This window comes from Thermobia domestica, chromosome 18, assembly GCF_964235325.1.
Source record: "Thermobia domestica chromosome 18, izTheDome1.hap1.1, whole genome shotgun sequence".
In the NCBI taxonomy this organism is placed as follows: Eukaryota; Metazoa; Arthropoda; class Insecta; order Zygentoma; family Lepismatidae; genus Thermobia; species Thermobia domestica.
The window spans coordinates 95,386,284-95,408,216 of NC_137471.1; the positions used below are offsets into that span (position 1 = coordinate 95,386,284).

The 21,933-nt window shown below is 34.3% G+C and overlaps 1 protein-coding gene across 1 annotated transcript in view; it reads left to right on the forward strand.

The window, feature by feature from the left end:
• Positions 1 to 21,933, forward strand: part of Psa (puromycin-sensitive aminopeptidase) — a 379,421-nt gene that overhangs the window by 99,117 nt on the left and 258,371 nt on the right. Inside the window, exons 6-7 of the mRNA XM_081746220.1 lie at positions 11,205 to 11,369; positions 19,194 to 19,298. Of these exons, the coding sequence (XP_081602346.1) occupies positions 11,205 to 11,369; positions 19,194 to 19,298 (270 nt within the window). The remainder of the gene's footprint in view (positions 1 to 11,204; positions 11,370 to 19,193; positions 19,299 to 21,933) is intronic.

Below are 21,933 nucleotides of genomic sequence, written 5' to 3' on the forward strand. Positions count from 1 at the left end.
AAATGATGATAACTGCAAGTGAATTGAGCATCTGAAAATTTCATTGCTAAATGAATTACTTATTTATTCCAACAACATATCATCTTGACATACATAATTGAAGGTAACATGAATCTTACAAGGAAGAAAAATTAAAACATAAAAAGAAAGGTAAAAAAAGAGAAGGGAAAAAAATGAAAAGGAAAGAATGTACAATCCAGCCATGAGAAAAATAATATACATATATATCAGTACGTTAACAAACAATGAAAATCATACATGGTCATTATTCAGTATTTCATACAAAAGTTTAACAAATTGATTTTCACATTTGAAAATAGGTCTATCCTATTATTTAATTTATTATAGACTCTCAGCATTTGTATAGTAGGTGAGTGTGCATGAGTTGAACTTTTCGACATAGGTATATAATAAAAGATACTACGAAAAATTCTGCATAAAACTTGCAAGTTATAATCGATTATGCAGAATATATATATGTTATTTTCTTAGATCAACAATAAATATAGTTATGGTATTGAATTTAAATTAGTTGTTTTTCTGTCCTTCACAACTCGACAAGAAAGAGGGATAATATTAATCAAGGATATAAATCACTTTTTCATATAGAAAGGTGTGATCGCAGTTATAATACAAAAATGTTCTAAAAATATTCATGTTCCAAAAATGTTCTTTTCGAAAGTTTGATTTCTGCCTGTATTGAACATCCTCTTCGGGGTACAAATATAATTAACGATGATGAAGGAATTCCGCTTCCGTTATTAATGCTGTACTGCTGCGTGGTTCATTAAATCCCAAATAATCAACCATAACTTAAAAATAGAATGTGACCAAAAGAATTTTTATTACTAATCCGTATCATAGCTTTAGCAATATTCCTATATATCATAATGTGTTTGATGAAGGTAATGATATATTACCGAAATCGTAACACAGATTCGTAATAATAAGCATTTCCATTATTTTTTTTTATTTATTATTATATATTTAAGTTAAATGTAAGCTGGAATTAGCAGCATTCGCATAAAATTATCTATGTTCATTACTTGCAGTTCTCAACGTAAAAGTGATCTTTATAAATGAATTATTCGTTTTGGTACTAGCAATGCTTTTTTGGAACTTAATTTCAGTATACAATGTACGATCCGTACATCACGAAACAGATCCGTAATCCAAGAGGATTCACAAATTTACTTTTCCATTTTGGATTTCAAATCTGAAAACTGTAGTCTTAAATATATCGATCATTTGTATTTATTTTTATTTAAGTTAAACGTAATTCCAAAGCTAGAATCAGCAGTGTTCACATAATTAACTATGCTCGTTACTTGCATTTCCCAACGTAATAGTGATCTTTATAAAATGGATTATTCGTTTTAGTACTAGCAATGCTTTTGTGGAACTTAATTTCGCTATATAATGTATGGCTTATCACAAAACAAATCCATAATCTAAGAGAATTTGTGAATTCCTAATCTGAAAACTGTAATCTGACATATATCGACCGTTTGTGTTTTTTCGATTTTTCATATGGCTGTTTTACCATATATTCTGGTGTTAAGCAAGAACAATATTGACAATATTCCGTTTTTTTTTTTCCTGTAGTATATTATGTTGGGTCCCATTTTGTTTTTATAGAGAGCTTTCTTAAGTTAGATTTGTCTATTCACAATAATATTAATGATTTTTAATTAAATAACGTTTGTTTGATTCGAAAAAAAAGGGGATTCACACTGACCGTGAAAGCCAGGGAAAGTAAGGGAAACGCTTCAAAATATGCCGAAAATCAGGGAAGATTGCTGTATTTCAAAGAAGAATCAGGATTTTTTTTCAGTTGATCATAAGATATGAAGAACAATTCGAATAATCAAGACATTCAGAAAGAGGAAGATAATAATAATAGAAAGAGAAAATAAACTTTAAAAATAAAGAAACTTGAGAAGTGCAGAAAGGGTTAAAACTTGACAAGCTTTGAAACAAAAGGAGCCAATAATAAATTCCAAATGCTACAGAAGAAAATAATAAGTTAGACTCGTTGGTTCTAGATGAACAAAGAGATTTGGTTCTATATAATCAAAGAGATAGGCCAAATTGTAATATGTTTACTTCTTTATGAGTGTATTCAGAATACTGAGATGTTAAAGATATTGTTAGTATATAATTATTATTTGGCGCTAGTGTTTTATTTCATTCCTAATAAGACTATTCATAGCTTTGGATTGATTATTTTAACAAAAGAGACACTGACCAAAGCTTAAAACCCACTTCATTTTAAATTATAATTTGTAACTGTTTCGGATATCTAGCATATCCTTCTTCAGACACTATCGAAAATAAATGAAAATACAGACATATATATATATATATATATATATATATATATAAATATTGTTATGACAAAGTTTAAATTATTTAACCGTCATATATATAGTCATTATTATGAAAAAGTTTAAATTCTTTTAACAGACATATGTATAGTTTTTGTTGTACTTTTTTATTTTTATTTTTATTTTTATTTATTTATTTATATTTTATTATTATTATTATTATTATTATTATTATTATTATTATTATTATTATTATTATTATTATTATTATTATTTTATTTTTTTTTTCTTCCTATTTACTGAGGCCTTCAGCCAATCCCAGAAGTCTTGGTTTTCACTTTCCAACTAATCACGTTCCTTCATTTTTGGTTCTTATAAGGGTCCCGCGTCATTTTATTTATTTTCTTTTTCTCTATGCTATTCAAACTTCCTTACCATGATTCATTAATAGGTAAGCCCCCTGTCCAGTTCATCAGTTTATCTCTTCCTACCTTCTTTATCCAATCTGCTTCTTTCCACTTCCTTATTATCATTCTTTTCTCCATCTCCAATACTTCCGTCTTATCCCAATTAATTCCGTGATTCGTCTCCTTAACATGTTTGTATATGGCATTGGTATCTTTCTTCCTCCTAACATCATCTTCATGTTGTTTTATCCTTTCTTTCATTCTCTTTCCTGTCTCTCCTATATATGACATATCGCAGTCCTCACACCATACCCTATAGATGACTCCTTCTTCCTCTTCATTAATCTTTCTAGTTCCTTTTCTATTCTTCTTCTTTATTGATCTTAATAAAGTTTCTCCACTCTTTCTATAAGTTCTGACCCCTCCTTTCTTCAATAAATTCTTCAGTTTCTCCGTTTCTTCTCCCATACTTTCTATGCCACGCCATTTTCCACTCTCATCCTCTTCATTCTTCTTTCCCCCTCTCTTCCTCTTCCTGCGTTCTTCTTCTTTCTCTAACTCTTTCTTGCTGTTACCTATTAATGAATTATGGCAAGGAGGTTTGAATAGCATAGAGAAAAAGAAAATAAATAAAAAAAAGACCCTTATAAGAACCAAAAATGAAGGAACGTGATTAGTTGGAAAGTGTAAACGAAGACTTATGGGATTGGCTGAAGGCCTCAGTAAATAGGAAGAAAAATAATAATAATAAAAATAAAAAAAATATAAATAAATAAATAAAAATAAAAATAAAAAAGTGCAACAAAAACTATACATATGTCTGTTAAAAGAATTTAAACTTTTTCATAATAATGACTATATATATGACGGTTAAATAATTTAAACTTTGTCATAACAATATTTATATATATATATATATATATATATATATATGTCTGTATTTTCATTTATTTTCGATAGTGTCTGAAGAAGGATATGCTAGATATCCGAAACAGTTACAAATTATAATTTAAAATAAAGTGGGTTTTAAGCTTTGGTCAGTGTCTCTTTTGTTAAAATTCATTCCTAATACACGAAGTTTGACATATAATAAATATTTACAAAAAATGAAATGAAATCTTTGAGTTTTACGTCCCACGATTATGCCGGTTAGGCTAAAAGAGACGGTGATGATGAGTAATGAATGAAATGGAATGAAGAAAGTGGGAGAACCCCGAGGAAACTCACGCACACGGTGTTTGTCCACAACAAAGTTCACTTGGCGGGGACTGGGATCGAACGCGGGACCCCAAGCACCAGAGGTGAACGCTCTACCACTGAGTCACCGCGGCCCATAATAAATATTTACAGTAAGAAAGTAATCTTATACTATATTTAAAAAATAAAAAGTAGAGCGTTGATGATGGACCCAGATTATTATTTTTATTTCTATACCTAACCGTAACAGTGTTCGCGGTGTTGCGAGCCAGGGAAAATTTACTTACTTAGTCATGGTATTTCAGGAAAATCAATACGAGTGTGAATCCGTAAAATGCAAACTTTTTTTTTTTTTTTTAATGAATTTAATCGCCTACAATTACAATTACAATTATATGGGTGCATGAGAGGATGATTTAAATTAACAAAAAATTGGCTACTTCCAATGACTCCTCCCTTGGAAAGCGTAAATATTTTTTAAACGTTTCGGAACTCAAAGTTGGTTCCGTCCTCAGTGGCAGGATAATCGTACCTAATCTGAGAAAGCATTCTGCATTGTTGGATTTGCCGCTAGTGCATCACAAGTTACTGTAGAATTTAAGAAATTAACAATGAACTTTTAATCGTTATTCCTTGTAGAAATTTCAGTTTGTCATTATGGCACTCATTTCTTTGTTTCTCTTTTCTCTTTCCCGTCCCTCTTTTTTTCTATTCATTTATTTGTAAATAGAGTTTTTTTTGTTTGTTTGTAGTGTTTTTTTTTTTTTTTTTTAAGTTTTCTGTTGATAGGTTTCAGCTTGTTATCAATTTCTGTAACTTAAATTTGCCCACAAAGATTATTGTGTGGTTTGGGTTGTCCCCGGTTGAGATTTTTTGTTCTGGCTGGCTAGTTTTTTTCTTTCCTGAAATTCCTTTTGTATCAATTGTTTGTAATATATGAGTTCTGGGCAAGTAGGTTCTCTGTTTCTTGTTTGCATTATTTGTAATAATGCTTGAGGCAGACGTGTGAGGTGAACAAAAAGAGCCTGTTGCCCTTTCCAAGATTTGACAATACTGGATAACTAGTTTTTGCGACAACGTTAACATTACCATTGCTATCCTTCTGCCCATACTTTATCATTTCGGTACAAGGGATTTGTGGAACGATGGACAATAAACATTCCTTTCTAAAATCCGTATGACAAAAGCAACTGTAATTACGTCTATGAGCAGTATCATTTTGCAAATATTTTAATATTTCACTTAATGACATGACGTGGTGTCGTTTATCCATGTCATTAAACGTGGATTGAGAATTGTAAAGAAACAGGTTCTACAGGCTGAATTTTGAATTTAATTGAATTTATTAAATGAATTAAATTCAGAATTTAGACTTTTTCCTTCAGTGTAGAATCTGTTTCCACAAATAGGTAGGGTTGTAGATCCACTATAGGGAAGCCCTACCTTATAATATTGGGAAGGGTTGCAGGTCCATTACAGAGAAATCCTACCTGTCAACGTGTCGGCAAGGAAGAATTACACGAAGATCTTTAGTAACACATCAACAAAATTCAGATTGCAAACTCATTGTATTAGATGGCCATGTGAACAGGGTAGCTGTTTGCTAGTAGTTATTGTTGAACATGATGTATATGAATTCAAATCTTGTATACAATTTCTCGATTTGTTGATGAACGACGAGTGTCCTTTGAGATTTTATGAAAGCCATCTTTTTAATGTAATTTTTAAATACTGATGTTATTTTCAAGTCGCAATACGTTAATGTAAAATTGTATTTTTATGTAGGGTAAATTTGATCAATAGTTATAATTTTTAAGTTCTGTACGATATATTCATAATGGTCCGGTTCGCTGCCACACCGTATATTAGTGGGTTTACAGGGCTAGTGGAAGGGCCTGTTTCCCTTTAGTTCATTCTTAGTTTTATTCTGACAGTCTGGATAAAAGCATGCGTGCGAAAGTGTTCCCTTGTGCTGCGTTACTTGTTGCAAGTTGATGGTCACTTGGAGGGACAAAGCGTTTGTTAGTCACATTTCTTGTGTGGTGTTCTCATTTGTCATGATTGTGATTGAGTAGACGAACTTTGTTTGGAAAGCTTGATTTTTGTCATGTGTATATCTGTCATATCTGTGGTCTGTATATAGTTTATAAGGTTCTGACTCTTACCTACACGGTATAGTATTTTAACGATGCGAACGGACTTGAAAATACCATTTTTTCCCAGCAGACGGACGATTTGTGGTGTTTTTCAAAAACTAGAAAATAATTCATGTAAGGTTATTATTATTATTATTATTATTATTATTATTATTATTATTATTATTATTATTATTATTATTATTATTTAAATTTTGAAAACATTTCTGAAACATACATAGCATCCTCTTTCAAGACACATATACGTTGTTATAGTAACAATTATTATTCTTATACTTCGAAATATTTTACTTCAATATTTTTTGGAAAAGAAAAAAGTTATGCATTACCGGTATATTAGAACTTATTGTACGGTAAGTTCAAAAATATGATCAGCATCGAAATTGCTCGGTTCCACTCTTAGCAGCATAAACATAAACATGACACATTTATGTCATGTTCAAGTAAGTTTCCACAAAATTCGAGTTATTAACAGGACTAGTGGTTAGTTTTACGGTATTAAAAATTCATTATTTGATAGTTTATTCTTTCTTTTGTGTTTATATTGTTTCAGTATATTTGAAATGAGAGACTTGGGATAGTGTTTTTAACCTTCTCCCGTTCGAGTTTTAACGGGCTCAATAAATATTGTGTATATAGATAGATAGATAGGTACGTACACCTGTTCCGCATAATCTCCTACATAAAATGTGCCTTAAGCTCCAAAAACGTTAGTAATTGAAGTTTCAGTTTATGCATAAATTCTAAATGATAATATTACTCCACTAAGCCTAACTGCTACGTTTTTAGAACAGTTATTGTTAAAAAATAATAAATTTCACAAACGTTTTGGTCGTTGAACATTACTAGCACATTTGTGTACTAGCACATTGTGCCCACCAACTTGTCCTTTCGTTGAATATTTTTGTTCCAGCATGCAGTAATTAAATATTTTTTCGTGTTATAATTGGAAAAGAAAAGTGAAACGTACTGTTCTTTCTTCATTGAAGTTGAAATGTTCAAAAGTTTCCCAAGCAAAAATGCCGTGGAACCCCTCCCTAAAATATAATCATTTTTTTTTTCTCTCGAACCTTTGCATCTCTCGTGTCGACATAATTTAATATGTTTTACAAAATGCAATTGAACATACTTCGGTATAATAACGTCTTACGCTTGTTACATAAAACAGAAAAAAAATGCTAAATAGAAATACGTGACAGTTTAAATTGCTGTTCAGATTTGTAATGTGATCTCCGAAGGAATATTCGAAAATGCTTACTTCCATATTGCCCGTCAATTATATATTTAGGTCTTCCAGATGTAGAAACAATAGTGTAGGTTGTCGTAAAAGTTCTGAATTTCTCTTCTTGCCATTTACGCATAACACACAGCGACTAATCACTAATTTTTTTGGTTCATTTTGTAAATTTTACAGTACCTCCAATAATACACATATTTATACTTCCGTGACGTAATTTTGACAGTAAACAATGTCAAATTCTGTGTTGTTATAGAAAGAATTATATTATTAGAGAGGATAATGGTATGATATTATTGGCAATAGTGCCTAGAAGGATAATTAAAGTGTTTATTTTGTGTAGGGCTAGTTTTATTAATTTAATGTTTAATATATTTAGATAGATAGATAGATAGATAGATAGATAGATATATTTAGCTGTAGATGGTTCGTATGAATATTATTATTATTATTATATATTACAAGTTTAAACAATATTGTAAATTATGTAACTTGTGGACAAACTTACGTGATGAATTTAATACATTTAATGATTGGATACTATTTAATATGAAAAACATTGAATTTGAACTAAATTACCAAGGAATAACGCACAAAGAATGAAAAAGTGACTTACTGGACGGGGAGTCGAACCGGTGACCTCCGGCATACCATGTCATTGCGTTAACCACTACGCCACTTAGTCCTTTTCTCAGAACAGCTACTCACTTTCTCTCTTGAGGTCGGTGCTCTCCACGGCCGGTGCTGGGCACGGTATGCCGAAACTCCCGAGTTTGATTCTCGGTCCAGTCAGTCACTTTTTCACTCTTTGTGCTTTATAGAATTCACATCTACAGAGGATCTGGTATGTTAAAAATCGATTGTTTCGTCTTTCATTATTAACCAAGGAATACTTTGTCTTGATCTCTTGAAAGTGACAAATGTGTAACAAATATAAACTAATATACAAAGTAAAAATTTTACTAAGGTTTTTGTATTCTTAGTAGCTGAAATAATTTCCGGTATTCCGGATAGTAGGAATACAATAAGTTAGTATAATTTTTATCGTGTAATATGTATTCCATACGTTCTGTTAATACATAATATTATGATACATGACAAATACAAGGCTACTGAGATAGACCAAACAAACTGGGATAGACTTATGATTATTATACATAGTATATAGCTGGAAAACAAGAATCAGTAATATACGCGACTGAGATTTACTGTCCTCATTAAGAATTACGAGGCGCATCCAGAAAGTAAATTCCGATTTTGGCCAAAGATGGCACAATCAAGCAAAGCGGGACGCGCTTACACAGGATTGGAGGAGGAGCACGTAGCCATAACTTGGACGAGCACAGTTGTGTTGAGTCAGCGATGAGAGAACTTTGGTATGGTGAACATTTCTGTGCACACTCAGTCTCTGTCGAGTGTGAGGTAATCAGATTTCTCCATACTGAGAAGCTGTCAGAATGAGAGACCCACCTGCAAGTGTGGAATGGATGTCATGAGTGAAGGTATGTTCAGAAAATGATGGAGACAATTCACAGCAGACCGCACTAATGTGACTACGAACACCGTCTGAATTTACATCACATGTGTACGTCTGAATTTGTGGAAAGTGTGCAGTAAGCAGTTCTGCAGAATCAACTGTTCATAATATCCGAAGTCTCATGCCAGTTTTCACAGATCTCCCGTTCTCTGCTGCATGAGATCGGGACCCAGCGACTACAGTTTCGCAAGTTGTGTACACACTGGGTTGCAGGCGTGTATTTTATTATTGATTATTTAATCTTAATAAATGAATTTGTTTTAATCTTTAATCAATAACTTAAATTACAACTTACAGTACAGTTGTGGTTTTCGTAACAGAAAGAGCACTCGGGAGAGCTTTGTACATACATATTTGACATGTTGTTCCCAGGTTAGTTGGCTATCTATACATATACCAAGAAATTTAACCTCAGATTCATCATAGTTTTCTCTGTCATTGCGGTGATTGAGACTAAAGGTTACTTTTTTGTTTTATCATGATTTAGCACAAAACCTTCTTTTAAACCAGGTCGCTGCCTCCCTTAAGCTTCTATATACACTTCTTCAAAGCTTGTATTTATGTTAAGTAGGGTAGTGTCGTCCGCGTATAGAATTGATGTGGTATTAGTATTTAGAGGCAAATCATTTATCATTATTAAAAATAGTACCGGACCCAGAACAGAACCCTGCGGTACCCCATATTTCACTTCTAAGATGTTTGAGTGCATGTTGTTAACACTATCTGTTTACGTTCATTTAAATAGGATTTTACAAAGTTTAAACTGCTACTATGGAATCCGTAATACACTAATTTGTCACATAGGATTTTATGATCTACACAATCAAATGCTTTACTTAAATCGCAGAATGTAGCTAGAGCAAAATCCTTATTTTCAAAAACCATATATTTTTTTCGTTAGTGATTCTAGTGCATCAGTTGTGGATTTCCCAGGATTGAATATAAATTGAGCTTCCAGAATTACATTTTGCTCAGTCATATATTTATATAGCTGATCTTTAACAATAGTTTCCATAATTTTAGGAAAAAAAAAAAAAAAAAAAAAAAAAACGGAATAAGAGATATTGGACGGTAATTAGACGAACACGATCGATCTTCCGTTTTGTATATAGGAATAACTTTTGCTATTTTAAGCGCTTTAGGAAAAATATCTTGAGAGAAACATTATTGCTGACGTCTTGCTTCTGTTTTCCTCAATTATATGACAATTTTTCTTGCGCTGTCATTACGTGCTACGCCTCTGCCCTCACTTGTCACAGTATTGTCAAATGTAATGTCACATTGCAGTACATGTTGAACTGCGCTTCTATGCGTATTTTCATCGAACTTGCTCCACATTTCGTCTCATTACCAGTGGCCCTATTCCCCCCTACAAGTACAGAACGGTTGCGATCGAGGGTTTTCTTGTTTACTCTGGATTTTCTTGTTTAACCGCCTATGGATTACCCGCCTAGTTTGAAACCCCGCCTATGGATTTTCTTGTTTACTAACACAAATCGATTGCCCATAGTCTCGTTCCACATTTCGTGTGACACTAGAAAAAGGTCCCTTGTTAGTAATGGAAATTAGTTTTGTTCGTACGATTTTGCAAAAACTACTGATTTGTATTGATTTTGTTCAGATTTATGATAGAATATTCCAGAAATGTCCGTGCGATATGTTATTATTATTTCTGTCGGAAAAAATCAAAATCGATAGTTCCTGGTAGAGTGAGTTTGTGCATAATTTTTTCTAACTGCTCAGTCAACATGTCATTACTGAAAATATGTTTCGTTTCACACGGGAAGGTCAAGAAAGGTAGTTTTTGCATAAATAGAAATGCAACAGAAATATAACATAAAAAAAAAGAATAAAAATAAATGAGGTTCTCATTAAAATGAGAAACACCACTCAATTAAAAAAAAAAACGCTTTTAGATTTTGATTAACTTTCTTACTCAAGTTCTTTTACTTTTTCTTGTATATGGTCCTTTACACATACTAAACGATACCAAGAAATATAAAATTTGTTTCATTGAGAACTTACCTTTTTAAATTTATTTTGGTGTTCCTTCTTGCTATTAGAACATGACAGAATCCATAGAATTTCTCTTAGATGTTTATTTGAATTGAATAACCATTCTCTGTTGAGGGAGAAAATTAATGCGGTGTATCCTGCCTTTTATATTTTAATGCTTTGGTCGAAGATTGTATATAGATTTAGTCATGTATGTGTTACCGTACAATTACCTGTTCGTCTATTTTATTCTTTCTAAAGCAGTTCGTATATTTTTATGGTATACTCGAGGAGTAAGTTTAACTGCTATGCAATTTACTTTACGATTTTTAATATTTTTGTTAACAGGAATGGTGGACGCACTTGTGGCTTAATGAGGGCTACGCTTCATTCGTCGAATTTTTGTGTGTGGAACATTTATTTCCTGAATTTGATATATGGACCCAGTTTGTTACTGACACCTATATAAGAGCACTAGAATTAGATTGTTTGAAGAATAGTCATCCTATTGAGGTAAGTAATAAATACTTAAAAAAATAATGAACTTGAACTTAATTATATAATAGTGTGTATGCTGTTATTAGTGAGTATTATGTATTATGTAGGCATCACAGTTCGAAAGATGTTATCTTATGTAAGGATTTTTTTCGTAATTTTAGTACCTACGTGCGTGATAATATTATAATAATTGGTAAAGATCTGCATTTATTTTTAGAGTTTACCAAAACTCATGTATATATTTACTCTGTCCGTGTGTCCATCCGTCCGGGAGACAAGAAGATTTCAAGAATTACGTGATGGATCACCGTCAACTTTAGCCACGATATTCAGGGTCAAAATTACGAATCGATTTCATTGTTGGTGATCCTTCCATGAAATTAACCATGTCCGGTTTTAACATTGATCATTGTAGAGCAAAAACGAAAATAACGAAAATAGATAGCGAGAAGCGATTTCTTGCAGTCTATTAAGCGTCACAAGAATACAGTTCGTCTGCCTCCTTGACTCGCTACTAAAATCGTATGTGATAGAAATCCACAACTTCGGATTTCAATACTGATCTAGATATACATAGAATATAAATGATAAGAGATAGCAAGATGCGATTGTAATGGAATCGATTTAACGTTCTAACAATAGGTACCATCCTCTATCGTAACCCTCTATGCAAACTGGAAATCGCACTTTTCGTTCTTAACGTTGACAGAAGTGGCGGCTCGTGCTTTGAATTTTAGGTGGTGCACAATATATGACCTCGTTTTTCATTATTATTAATATTATTATAAATAATAATAATTTAATAATAATAATAATAATAATAATAATAATAATAATAATAATAAATAGTTAGTATAAACAATAATAGCGTTTTCTTCATGGTATACTTCTAGCATGCCAGAGAGAAGCTCATTTTGTATGATTTTTGACGTACCCTTAAAAATTGTTGCGTTTTTTAAATGACTCTTGAGAATGCCGTCAAGTTCAGCGCTAAAATTAATTAATCACTAAATACGCATGGATTTGAAGAAGAGTCTGTTTCATCGTGTCCTCTTAAAGCAAGTTCGAAGACGCCACAAAACCAAATTGATGATTATATTGAGCACGTACCTGTTTTGCGTCACTCTTTGATTGTGATTCTCAACGGACCACCCATAACCAGCATCTAGTTGAGCAGCAATATTCACATTTCCCAACATAGTAAGATTAATAATGTGTTTTATATGAGCTGACGAATTTAAATATTTTTTTGATATTCTTTTTTTACTTCATGCATCTTCCCCCGCCCCGTACAACAAACATGGAAAACAAAACAAAGCATTTTTAATTTGACATCCACATAACCACTTATGCTGTTCGTACAAATTGAGATTAAACTTCTTTGTAAATGTTTGTTTCTGACTCCTAATTACGTGCGTTATATTGAGAGTTGGAATCGGCCCTCCGATGTTTTTCACAAGTAGCTTTGCTTCTAAAGTTCTTTTTGGAAACCGCTCATTCAACAGAGACGTTACATAATTTATTGTCACTTCACTATATCAGGGACAGGCACGTAATTATGCAATTACAGCAACCATCCCAATGAACAACAAAGACGGGCACACGCACATCACAACACTACCAAATACGAACAGATTCAATAATTTGATCGTGAACATACTCCCGTCCGACTCCAAATACATGATTTTTTCCGGTGTGATTTATTTTGCGCCAAAAGGAACCGTCCAAATACTCCCCCTCAAAGGCCTTTTAGTGAGAGGGGTGCTAACCCCTATTTAAGCAGCCAAAGGCGTGGGTGATAGAAGGCGGAAGAGGAAAGTGAAGAAAGACAAGGGTTTCCTACATTGGACATTGGTCAGTCGAGTTGAGGACAGGGCTTGCAGTCCCCTTTAAAATCTCGCCCCTTACCCCATTAATGCTCTTTTTCTAAAAACTGCTCTCCAACTCTCTCATTCACCCACACACATATGAAAAGGAAAACATTCTCTCTATGCTGCCAAATTTCCACTCATTCAAACATGAGTATATTAACTATTGACACCCTCAATCTGTCTTCACTTTTTACGGGGTCTCTGTAGCTTTCTTGACCTTACTTGGTTGACAGAACCAACACTTATGACCACTTGGCAATCTCGCATTTAGGCGAGGCGCAAGGGTTTTTTCCTCCTTTGTGTACGACTTGGAGGAGCGGACCATCCCCCTTCAGGCGAGAACCGTGTCAACCAATATTGCAGGGGAAAAGACGGTGGAGAATTCCCAGTTCCAAAGCGTTTTGTTTTGGAAAAGTTGTTTTTGTTGGTAGACTTGCTTGCAAAAGATTTGCAAACATATAGATTCCTATGAGGCACTATAAGGATCCTCGCACCTCGCAGCCTCTGCAGTAGCCCAGCTGGGGAGTTTGCCAACTCCCAAGCAGAAAGCTATTAGCCCCGTTTCAAGCGCACTTCTTTAAGGTTGGTTTAAAGGGACAAGTTTTGCCGATAGATGTCACTAGTCTTCGTATCTCTCTCATGTATTTTTTACCTTTCACAAAAATTCATGATTTCTCTTACAAATTTCAACCTAGAGACTTCAAATTTTTAGAGAAGGAACTTCATAACCTATCAAAGGCAACAATCCGTGCCGATTTTTTATTTAGAATTTTTTCATTGTTGAAATAGTTTTATTATTGAAATGGATATCCAAACCTTTAACAATATAACTGTTGCTACAATGAAGAAAAGTCCAAATAAAAAATCGGCACGGATTGTTACCTTCGATAGGTTATGAAGTTCCTTCTCTAAAAATTTGAAGTCTCTAGACTGAAATTTGTGAAAGAAATAGTGAATTTTCGTGAAAGGTAATAAATATATGAGAGAGATACGAAGACCGTAGTGACATCTACCGGCAAAGATTGTCTCTTTACACCAACCTTAAGGAAAAATGATGTTGACAATAAAACGAAAAGTGATTTAACATAAATGAAAAGTGAAAATATTGGAAGGAGGTTTACACAAACATGCAAACATTAAGAGAAACCGCCACTGGTTGATAGTAAAAACGATAATAGCGAAAAGCAGTTTCCTTCAATCAATTAAGCATCCCCAAGAATACATTTCATCTCCATTCTAATCTTTCTACGAACCGGTTTTAATATTAATTGAGGAAATATCATGCCATCAAACAAACTTCTTCACGTGTGTACAGATGACGTTGCTGCTTGTTTATAAAAGTAAATCATTAAAGTATGTAAGGGGAAGATCGTAGTGCAAAGAAAGTCAGTTTACAGCAAATGAGCTGCCAGTGTTGGCAGAATACTGATAATGGTAATGGTGATAAAAGAAGAAAAGTAAAGCATACTATGAAAGATTATACAGTGAAATCTCTAAATAACGGACACCAATGGACATGATTGTTTGTCCGCAAATGATAGGTTACACAAATTTAGACTACTCACATCTCGTGGTAACTGAATGAAGTACATGATAATATAAACATTACATTAGTTATAAATATAAATATAAGCTAATATGGAAATACTGTACTGTACTCAGTGTTCGAATTACTGGGAAAGTGAGGAGAAAATCCTCCTTTGTAAAGAAACAAAAGTATCACTGAGGGATGTATTTGTATAGACGTGTACTGCAAAACGTAATGTGTGTGTGATAATATTCTTCGCAACTACAAGTCAGGTTGCTATAAAAGTCAACCCACTAAAAACATGCAGCATTGTTATTACATATCGAAAATATCGACAAAAGTAACCAATCATGACGACTTACGAATCTCTTGGGAAAAAGTCTGCAATAGTTGTCTGCGGTATTATCTTGTGGGCACTAGTTTTTGATCAAAGTTTGGTTTGAGTTGGTGGATCAGTTGAAGGGAACATTTTAATATTTATTCTCAAATTGCAGAAAGTATTTTCTGTGATAGCGTAATAACACATAGCTAGGCCGCTGGTGTGGAACATACAGGGCGCTGGACAAGAAGGCGAGATGTATAGCAGACGAATGATAGAAGTGTAACGTAGTGTACTACGGCAAGGACGTGTGTGTGAGGTGGCGAGTAAGAGAAGCATAATGGGCGTGGCAAAATATTGTCTGAGTGAGAAAAGGGACAAATAGTGGCATATAAAAAGAAAGTGTATATGTTAATGAAATTGCACGTCGAATTGGGAGGACTGCTTGTGTTGTGAACACTTTTCTTAAACTTGGGATGCAGTATGGAGTAATGAAATCATCAGTAAGGCCGCGTAAACTCACGTCACAACAGGAAAATCAGGTAGTTCGAAAGCTGAATTGTGGTGGAATATCCCTTAACAGTTGGTACGAGACCCCAATATCCGTGTACATAAATCTACTGTGTCAAGATCTGTGAAACACTGAAATCATCTCCAATATAAGAAGCGTAATCGTCAGGAACGACTCACCGCGCAGCACAATGAGCGATGGGTGATCTGGGCCAAAACACATGTGATCTGGAAGCAGAACTAGCGTCGTGTCATCTTCAGTGACGAAAAGAAATTTAATTTGAATGGTCCTGATGGCTGGCGATACCTTTGGCACGATCTGCGGAAGGAGGAACAAATGTTCTGTTAGCGACAGCAAGGAGGACAGTTGGTTATGGTGTGGGAGGGCTTTGATTATTATGGTACAACAAACCTCGCATTTCCTACATCTCTATGACATCAACCACATACCAAACAGTACTTGCAGAAAATTTGTTGCTATTTGATGCGCGAATTGCTGGTCCCGAGTGGATCATCCAACAGGACAATGCCACTATCCACGTTGCTGGAATCACCAGGGATTGGTTTCAGAAGAGAGACGTGATTGTCTTTGATTGGCCTTCCAATTCATCATACACGAACCCGATGGAAAATCTATAGGGAATATTGTGTCGCTCAGTGTACTCCAACGGTACCCAGTACAACAATGTTCGTGAATTGCAGGATGCCATCATCGCTGCATAGAATTAAATTGATGTGACCGCTGCAAACAATGGTAGACAACATGTTTGATCGAGTGCTCAAGTTGGTGTTACGCAGTGGCTCATTTATTGGCTATTAGAACTGGCTTTTGTATTGCGTTCGTATCATTTTGCAACAGTCATTATCGTGTTGTTTTGGTTGTTTTATGTTTTCAATTTGGCTAGCCGTGGACATGAGTGAACTAACTATCCATGGTCTGTATACATATCCTCCTTGTGCATCTTTACGTATCATGTATTCCATCCGTGACGTGCGTTTACTAAAGTTACGTCACATATTTTGATCCTTCGTATCATTTTGCAACATACCTTAATACAACTGCTGCTGTAAGTTGTTGTTAATCGTTAATAATAGAATGCACCTTATTGGCATATTGTAGATATATGAAATTGTAATGGTCAAAGTTGCTTCTTGTATGAATTCTGTTGATATGAAGTTTTGTTTTGCGTCGCTGTGTAGCACGTACTATTAACATGGGCTGCTCCGAGCCACGGCCGACGCTTGTATCCGGTGCCGTTGACGACTGCACAAATCATCTGTAAGATCATTTCTCACAGTATAGATTGTTTCTCAACACATTCTCACCTCCAAGAGAGCTGGAAAAAAATTAATTGTGGAGTCAATGATATAGAGCACCGTAATGAAGAATTTGTAATTTATATATATATATATATATATATATATATATATATATAACTTAGCACATTTATCTATCTGTTAGCGTCAGCGACGCAAGTCTGTCTTCAACATTGAGAAGGACGGGTAATACCGTTTCTTTTTTTTTTTTTAAAGCGATGTTCAAAATATTTATGAAGTTGAAAAACAATGCTGTGGAGGATCAGGGGAGAAGAGTTGTCTTCAACATTGGGAGACGGGCAGATTTGAGGCTTATTCTGAGGGAGGGGAAGGGGAAAAGATGAGTCTCATATTATGGTAGATGAATCTGATTTCTGAGGCGAACCTGTTGTATATTATATATCAGGCGATGTAGAAGAAGTAATGGTACATATGAGTATTACAAATTAGTGCCGTGAACATATTCTGAAATCTAAATACATGCGTATTTATAATCGGTATGTTTCTACTTAGGCATCCACAATGTAGATGAATAACATATTTCAAATCGGATTATTGAGAGAACAGTCCCCTCCCAGTTCCGAGATTGGGGGCACATGTTCCCCTCATCTACCTCGAGATTTGCGCCAGTGGTTAACATAATCTATTATTACTTAAATTGCCACTTCATGGCCAAGTGGTAATTAACATGTGTCTTCTGGGGTTGGATTGCTGGTAGAGGCACACAAAATCTCTTATACACACCACAGCAATGAGTGTGGTTTTCGTAAACGAGCTAGGTAATTGAAGCTGAATCATCATCTCCTAAGATATAGGCTGAAACTAAAATTCCAAAGGTTTTGATTTCGATTTAAAGAATCCAAACAGGCCTTCAGTATTAGGAAATCATAAATACGAGCATCGGCTATCATTTCGAAATGCACAGCCAATGTAGATTCTTTAGAATATTCACGTAGAAGATTTTATGCCTAAAGCTACACGGGCAATAATCAGTAGACCACAACAAATATCATCTTTGTTGACATACTTGCACGTTTTATTAATTTAGCATCCACCAGTAATGTTACACAGGAACAAATACCAAAGCTCCATTTATGTGAAAACTTCCAGCACACCAAAGTAATGTATTATTATACATAAATCTACATTCTTCCACAGCAGAATATCTATCACGCCAAGGCAATACAGTATTTTTTTAAATGAATGATATCTGGCGTACATTCTTAAAAATTCTTACTGAGTGACTGTGAGGACAGAAGATTGACTGACATTGACTGATAGAATACCCCATGTAAAATGATTTACATTATTCGAATTAACAAATGCCCCCACGTGTTACTGCGAAAATATGTTACGTTCCTTCTGCTTCTTTCATATAACATTTGTCTGAACTGGAAATTTCATACGAAATTTGAACAACTCGTATGGCAATCTTAGTTAACTACTCTCCTCACCCCACCCCCTTCTCTTACCTTCTACGTTAAATATCAAAATTTCTGAAACACGAGATGTTTAATTATTTTTAAATGAAATATCCAAATATCAAATTTCATGTTTATAACCTTAGAGGATTCCGACATACAGATATATTACAAACCCTATTTTACCCGTTCCACGCCGAAATTCCAACCTTTTTCTCATCCCTTCTAGGTCAAAGATTATATATATATATAAAAACTGAAACACATGTTTAATTACTTTAAATGAAAAGCCCAAAATACCAGCTTTCATTTCTGTAACCGTAAGTAAGGGATTTTTGAGATATGGACATCTTGCTATAATAAATGTAAACTCCATTTCATTCTCTTTCACGTCGAATTTCCAAAAATCCTTCCTTAATGTTACTTTACGTCACAAATCCCATGAATTGTCCAAATTTCAAATTGCGAGCTTAAACAGTTTGGCATAGGCATTGATCAGTCAGTTCATGAAGATTTCTTCTCTTATATAGAAGTATTTATAGAGTAACCTTTATTCTGTCCAACTGTTCCAAACAAACACGAAAATAACTATAAGCGATCCCTTTCGCTTGGACTTTTGGCTCTACCTGTATTAACAAACGTATTTTCCGATTACTAAAGTGTAAGTCGCATTATCCACAACAATGAATCAAATCTTAGAAACACAGGATTTCGTCACTCCATGTATTTCAAAATCTATGAAAGTTTAAAAAATAAAGGAAAACAATAATTTTGGTATCTTCGAATAAATGTGGGATGTTTATGATATTAGTAATAAAGTGGGATGCAAAGTTTCTGATTTTTAATGCAAATAATTTGAATACTTTTTTATAGGTACCTGTGGGACACCCATCGGAAATAGATGAAATATTTGATGACATTTCATATAACAAAGGAGCTTCTGTGATCAGAATGTTGCACAGATACATTGGTGACAAGGTTAGTGTTAAAAAATTGTTGTCTTTTATTAAAAATAAATGTAAATTAGTATTTTCTTACTTTATCTGAGTGTTGTTCTTCATATCACTATTTCTTTCGTGTTCAAAATAATTACTGCTGAAATATAATGACTCAAATCATAAGTCTAGGTTATGCATGAATATTTTGGACATTTAAGATACTAAATATTCCTCGCAATTATGACATGCCCTTTGCAACCATTTTGTCTTATTGAAAAATTGTTGGGTGAATTGGATAGAAAGCTTCAAATAATGACCTTAACAAATCTTCAACTGTTGGAACAACTGAATGAGGTCTCACAGAATATAAACCACTAAAGAAACATTGGTATAGGTTAGTGTATTGAATGTCAAAATTATATAAAGCTGATACATGCTGAACTGAGCATGTTACCTAATACCATATTGTCATTCTATTTTGTTAAAATACCAGTACACAATGAATGCTTCATATAAAATTTATCCTTGCGTCGCATTATTTTGTCGTTTATTACCAATTATTTACCTTGACCAAAATTTTTATGGACTCACTATATTTGTATGTATGTGGGTCAGTCAAAAAGTTAGTTGCACTGCCTGAGAAAACGTGTGGATTTTTACAACACTTTTATTAGTACTCAGAAGTTCCATACAAAAGCTACTTTTTGCGGTAATCGCCTGTTATTGAAACATTTGTCGAGTTGTGACACAAGTCTTTTGTTTCTTGTGCGAAGAATTTCAGTCCAACTCCAATAACCATTGTTGGGCTACAGCATTCACCTTCTCATCCAAGTGATATCGTCACTTTGAAAATTCTTCTTCTATGGGACTGAAAACATGGAAATCACAAGTTACAAAATCAGTTCATTCACGCGAGCAATGATCTCAGCATTTGTCAAAATTTATGATGGTCTTGCCTCACGGTAAGCGCCGTCAATATCTGTACATCTGTTCTCAAACATGTTGCACCACTTCGCACTAGCTTGACGTAATATTGGATTTTCACCAACACTTTGTGCACCTGCCAATGAATTTCTATGCAGTAACAGCTTTTTGCCACAAAAAAATGAATCACTACACGATCTCCTAATTTGGACGTCATCTGCAGCTGCTGAGACATGTTCACAGCTGATTAGCAAGCAAACAGCAACAGCCTCATCAATGCCGTTAAGTCACGAGCCGCAGATGAACGTCCGCAGTGCTGCCACCAAGTTTCAATAAAAGATCTTTGTACCAAGGGTTTTTACGAAGTGTGTGCAACTAACTTTTTGGACTTACCCACGTATATCAACCATGCTCTTGCTAGGTAAGAGAAAAAATTGGTTGAAAATATTTTAGAAACAACTCCCTGCCTCAGGAAACTTGTTGATGTTATGTTCGAATTTATTGGAATTTTGAAATTTCACCTCTCAGACCCTTACACAAGAACACAGTCAAAAACACACGTCACTCATACGTTATTTTCTTATTTCCGAAAAGGGAACATTCCAAAAGAGAAAACAGTGATTGTAAGGTCTGTAAAGTAAAATTTTAAAATAAAAAATAACTTAGTGTTCCTTTATAAAAATACCTTTTACTGGTTATGATAAATAGAGGATATAACCGATTTTATATCACATCAATTCTGTAGGTTCGAACTTAATGATATACGCTGAAAAATACGCGACTGGACTGAGAATCGAACCCGGGGCTCCGCCGTTCCGTTCCGATACAGTAATTACTAAAATACTTTATTAAATATCTTATTAATACACAAAAATATAGGCATAATTCACTGCTCCACTGAAAGTTAATTCAATAGTCAATTGGAATACACTGCTTTTTAAATCTTTGTTTTGTTTGTTTAATTACATCTGTTGTGGTAGAGGTATCACTGAGAAGTAGTCTGCGAAGTATACACTTTCGCTTGCATGGGTTCTTTGCTGGCCTGTTATGCCAGGTACGTTTTATACAGTTTTACGGACAGAGTGATCTTACAAAAATAAACATTTTAATTTGTCCAGTAAACCAGATTACATCAGTATACCCACTCCGCTCCCTGGACTGCTGTACATTTTGTCATTCTTGAAGTCGGTGCTCAGCCTCTGAGACAACATGCACTGTACCAGAACTCTTATTGTGTTTGGCATACCAGGCATAAGAAGATATATATGGTTCACAGCTGCTCTGGATGTGTCAAGAATTTAAAGAAATGGTCATTGGGAATTCGGGTTATTATTATAGATGTTCACACCAAGTTGAAGGTTTGTAATGTAAGATTCTTGTCATGTTAAGTACATCACTTAACTTAGTATTACCTTATGAAAATTCTTCATCTGGCTCGTGAGGTTCCTGGTTCGATGCTAAGGCGCGCCACGTGGACTTAATCAGCGTGTGCGTAGGTTTTTCTCGGGGTTCTCCTGTTTCCTCCAACTTTTGTCATTCCACTAATACCATCCATCATCACTGTGCCTTAGCCTCGATGCGTAATCGTGAGACGTGAAACTAAAAGAACACTGTGCTTCAAGGATTAGGATTAGGAATTAGATTTCTGGATTGTTGGTATCTAAGGCCATTTAGCCCGTCACATATATGAGGTATGATGTCCCTCGGTGAGCACACTACCCTATGAAGGGGAAGGAAGGAAGCGGTCTGGG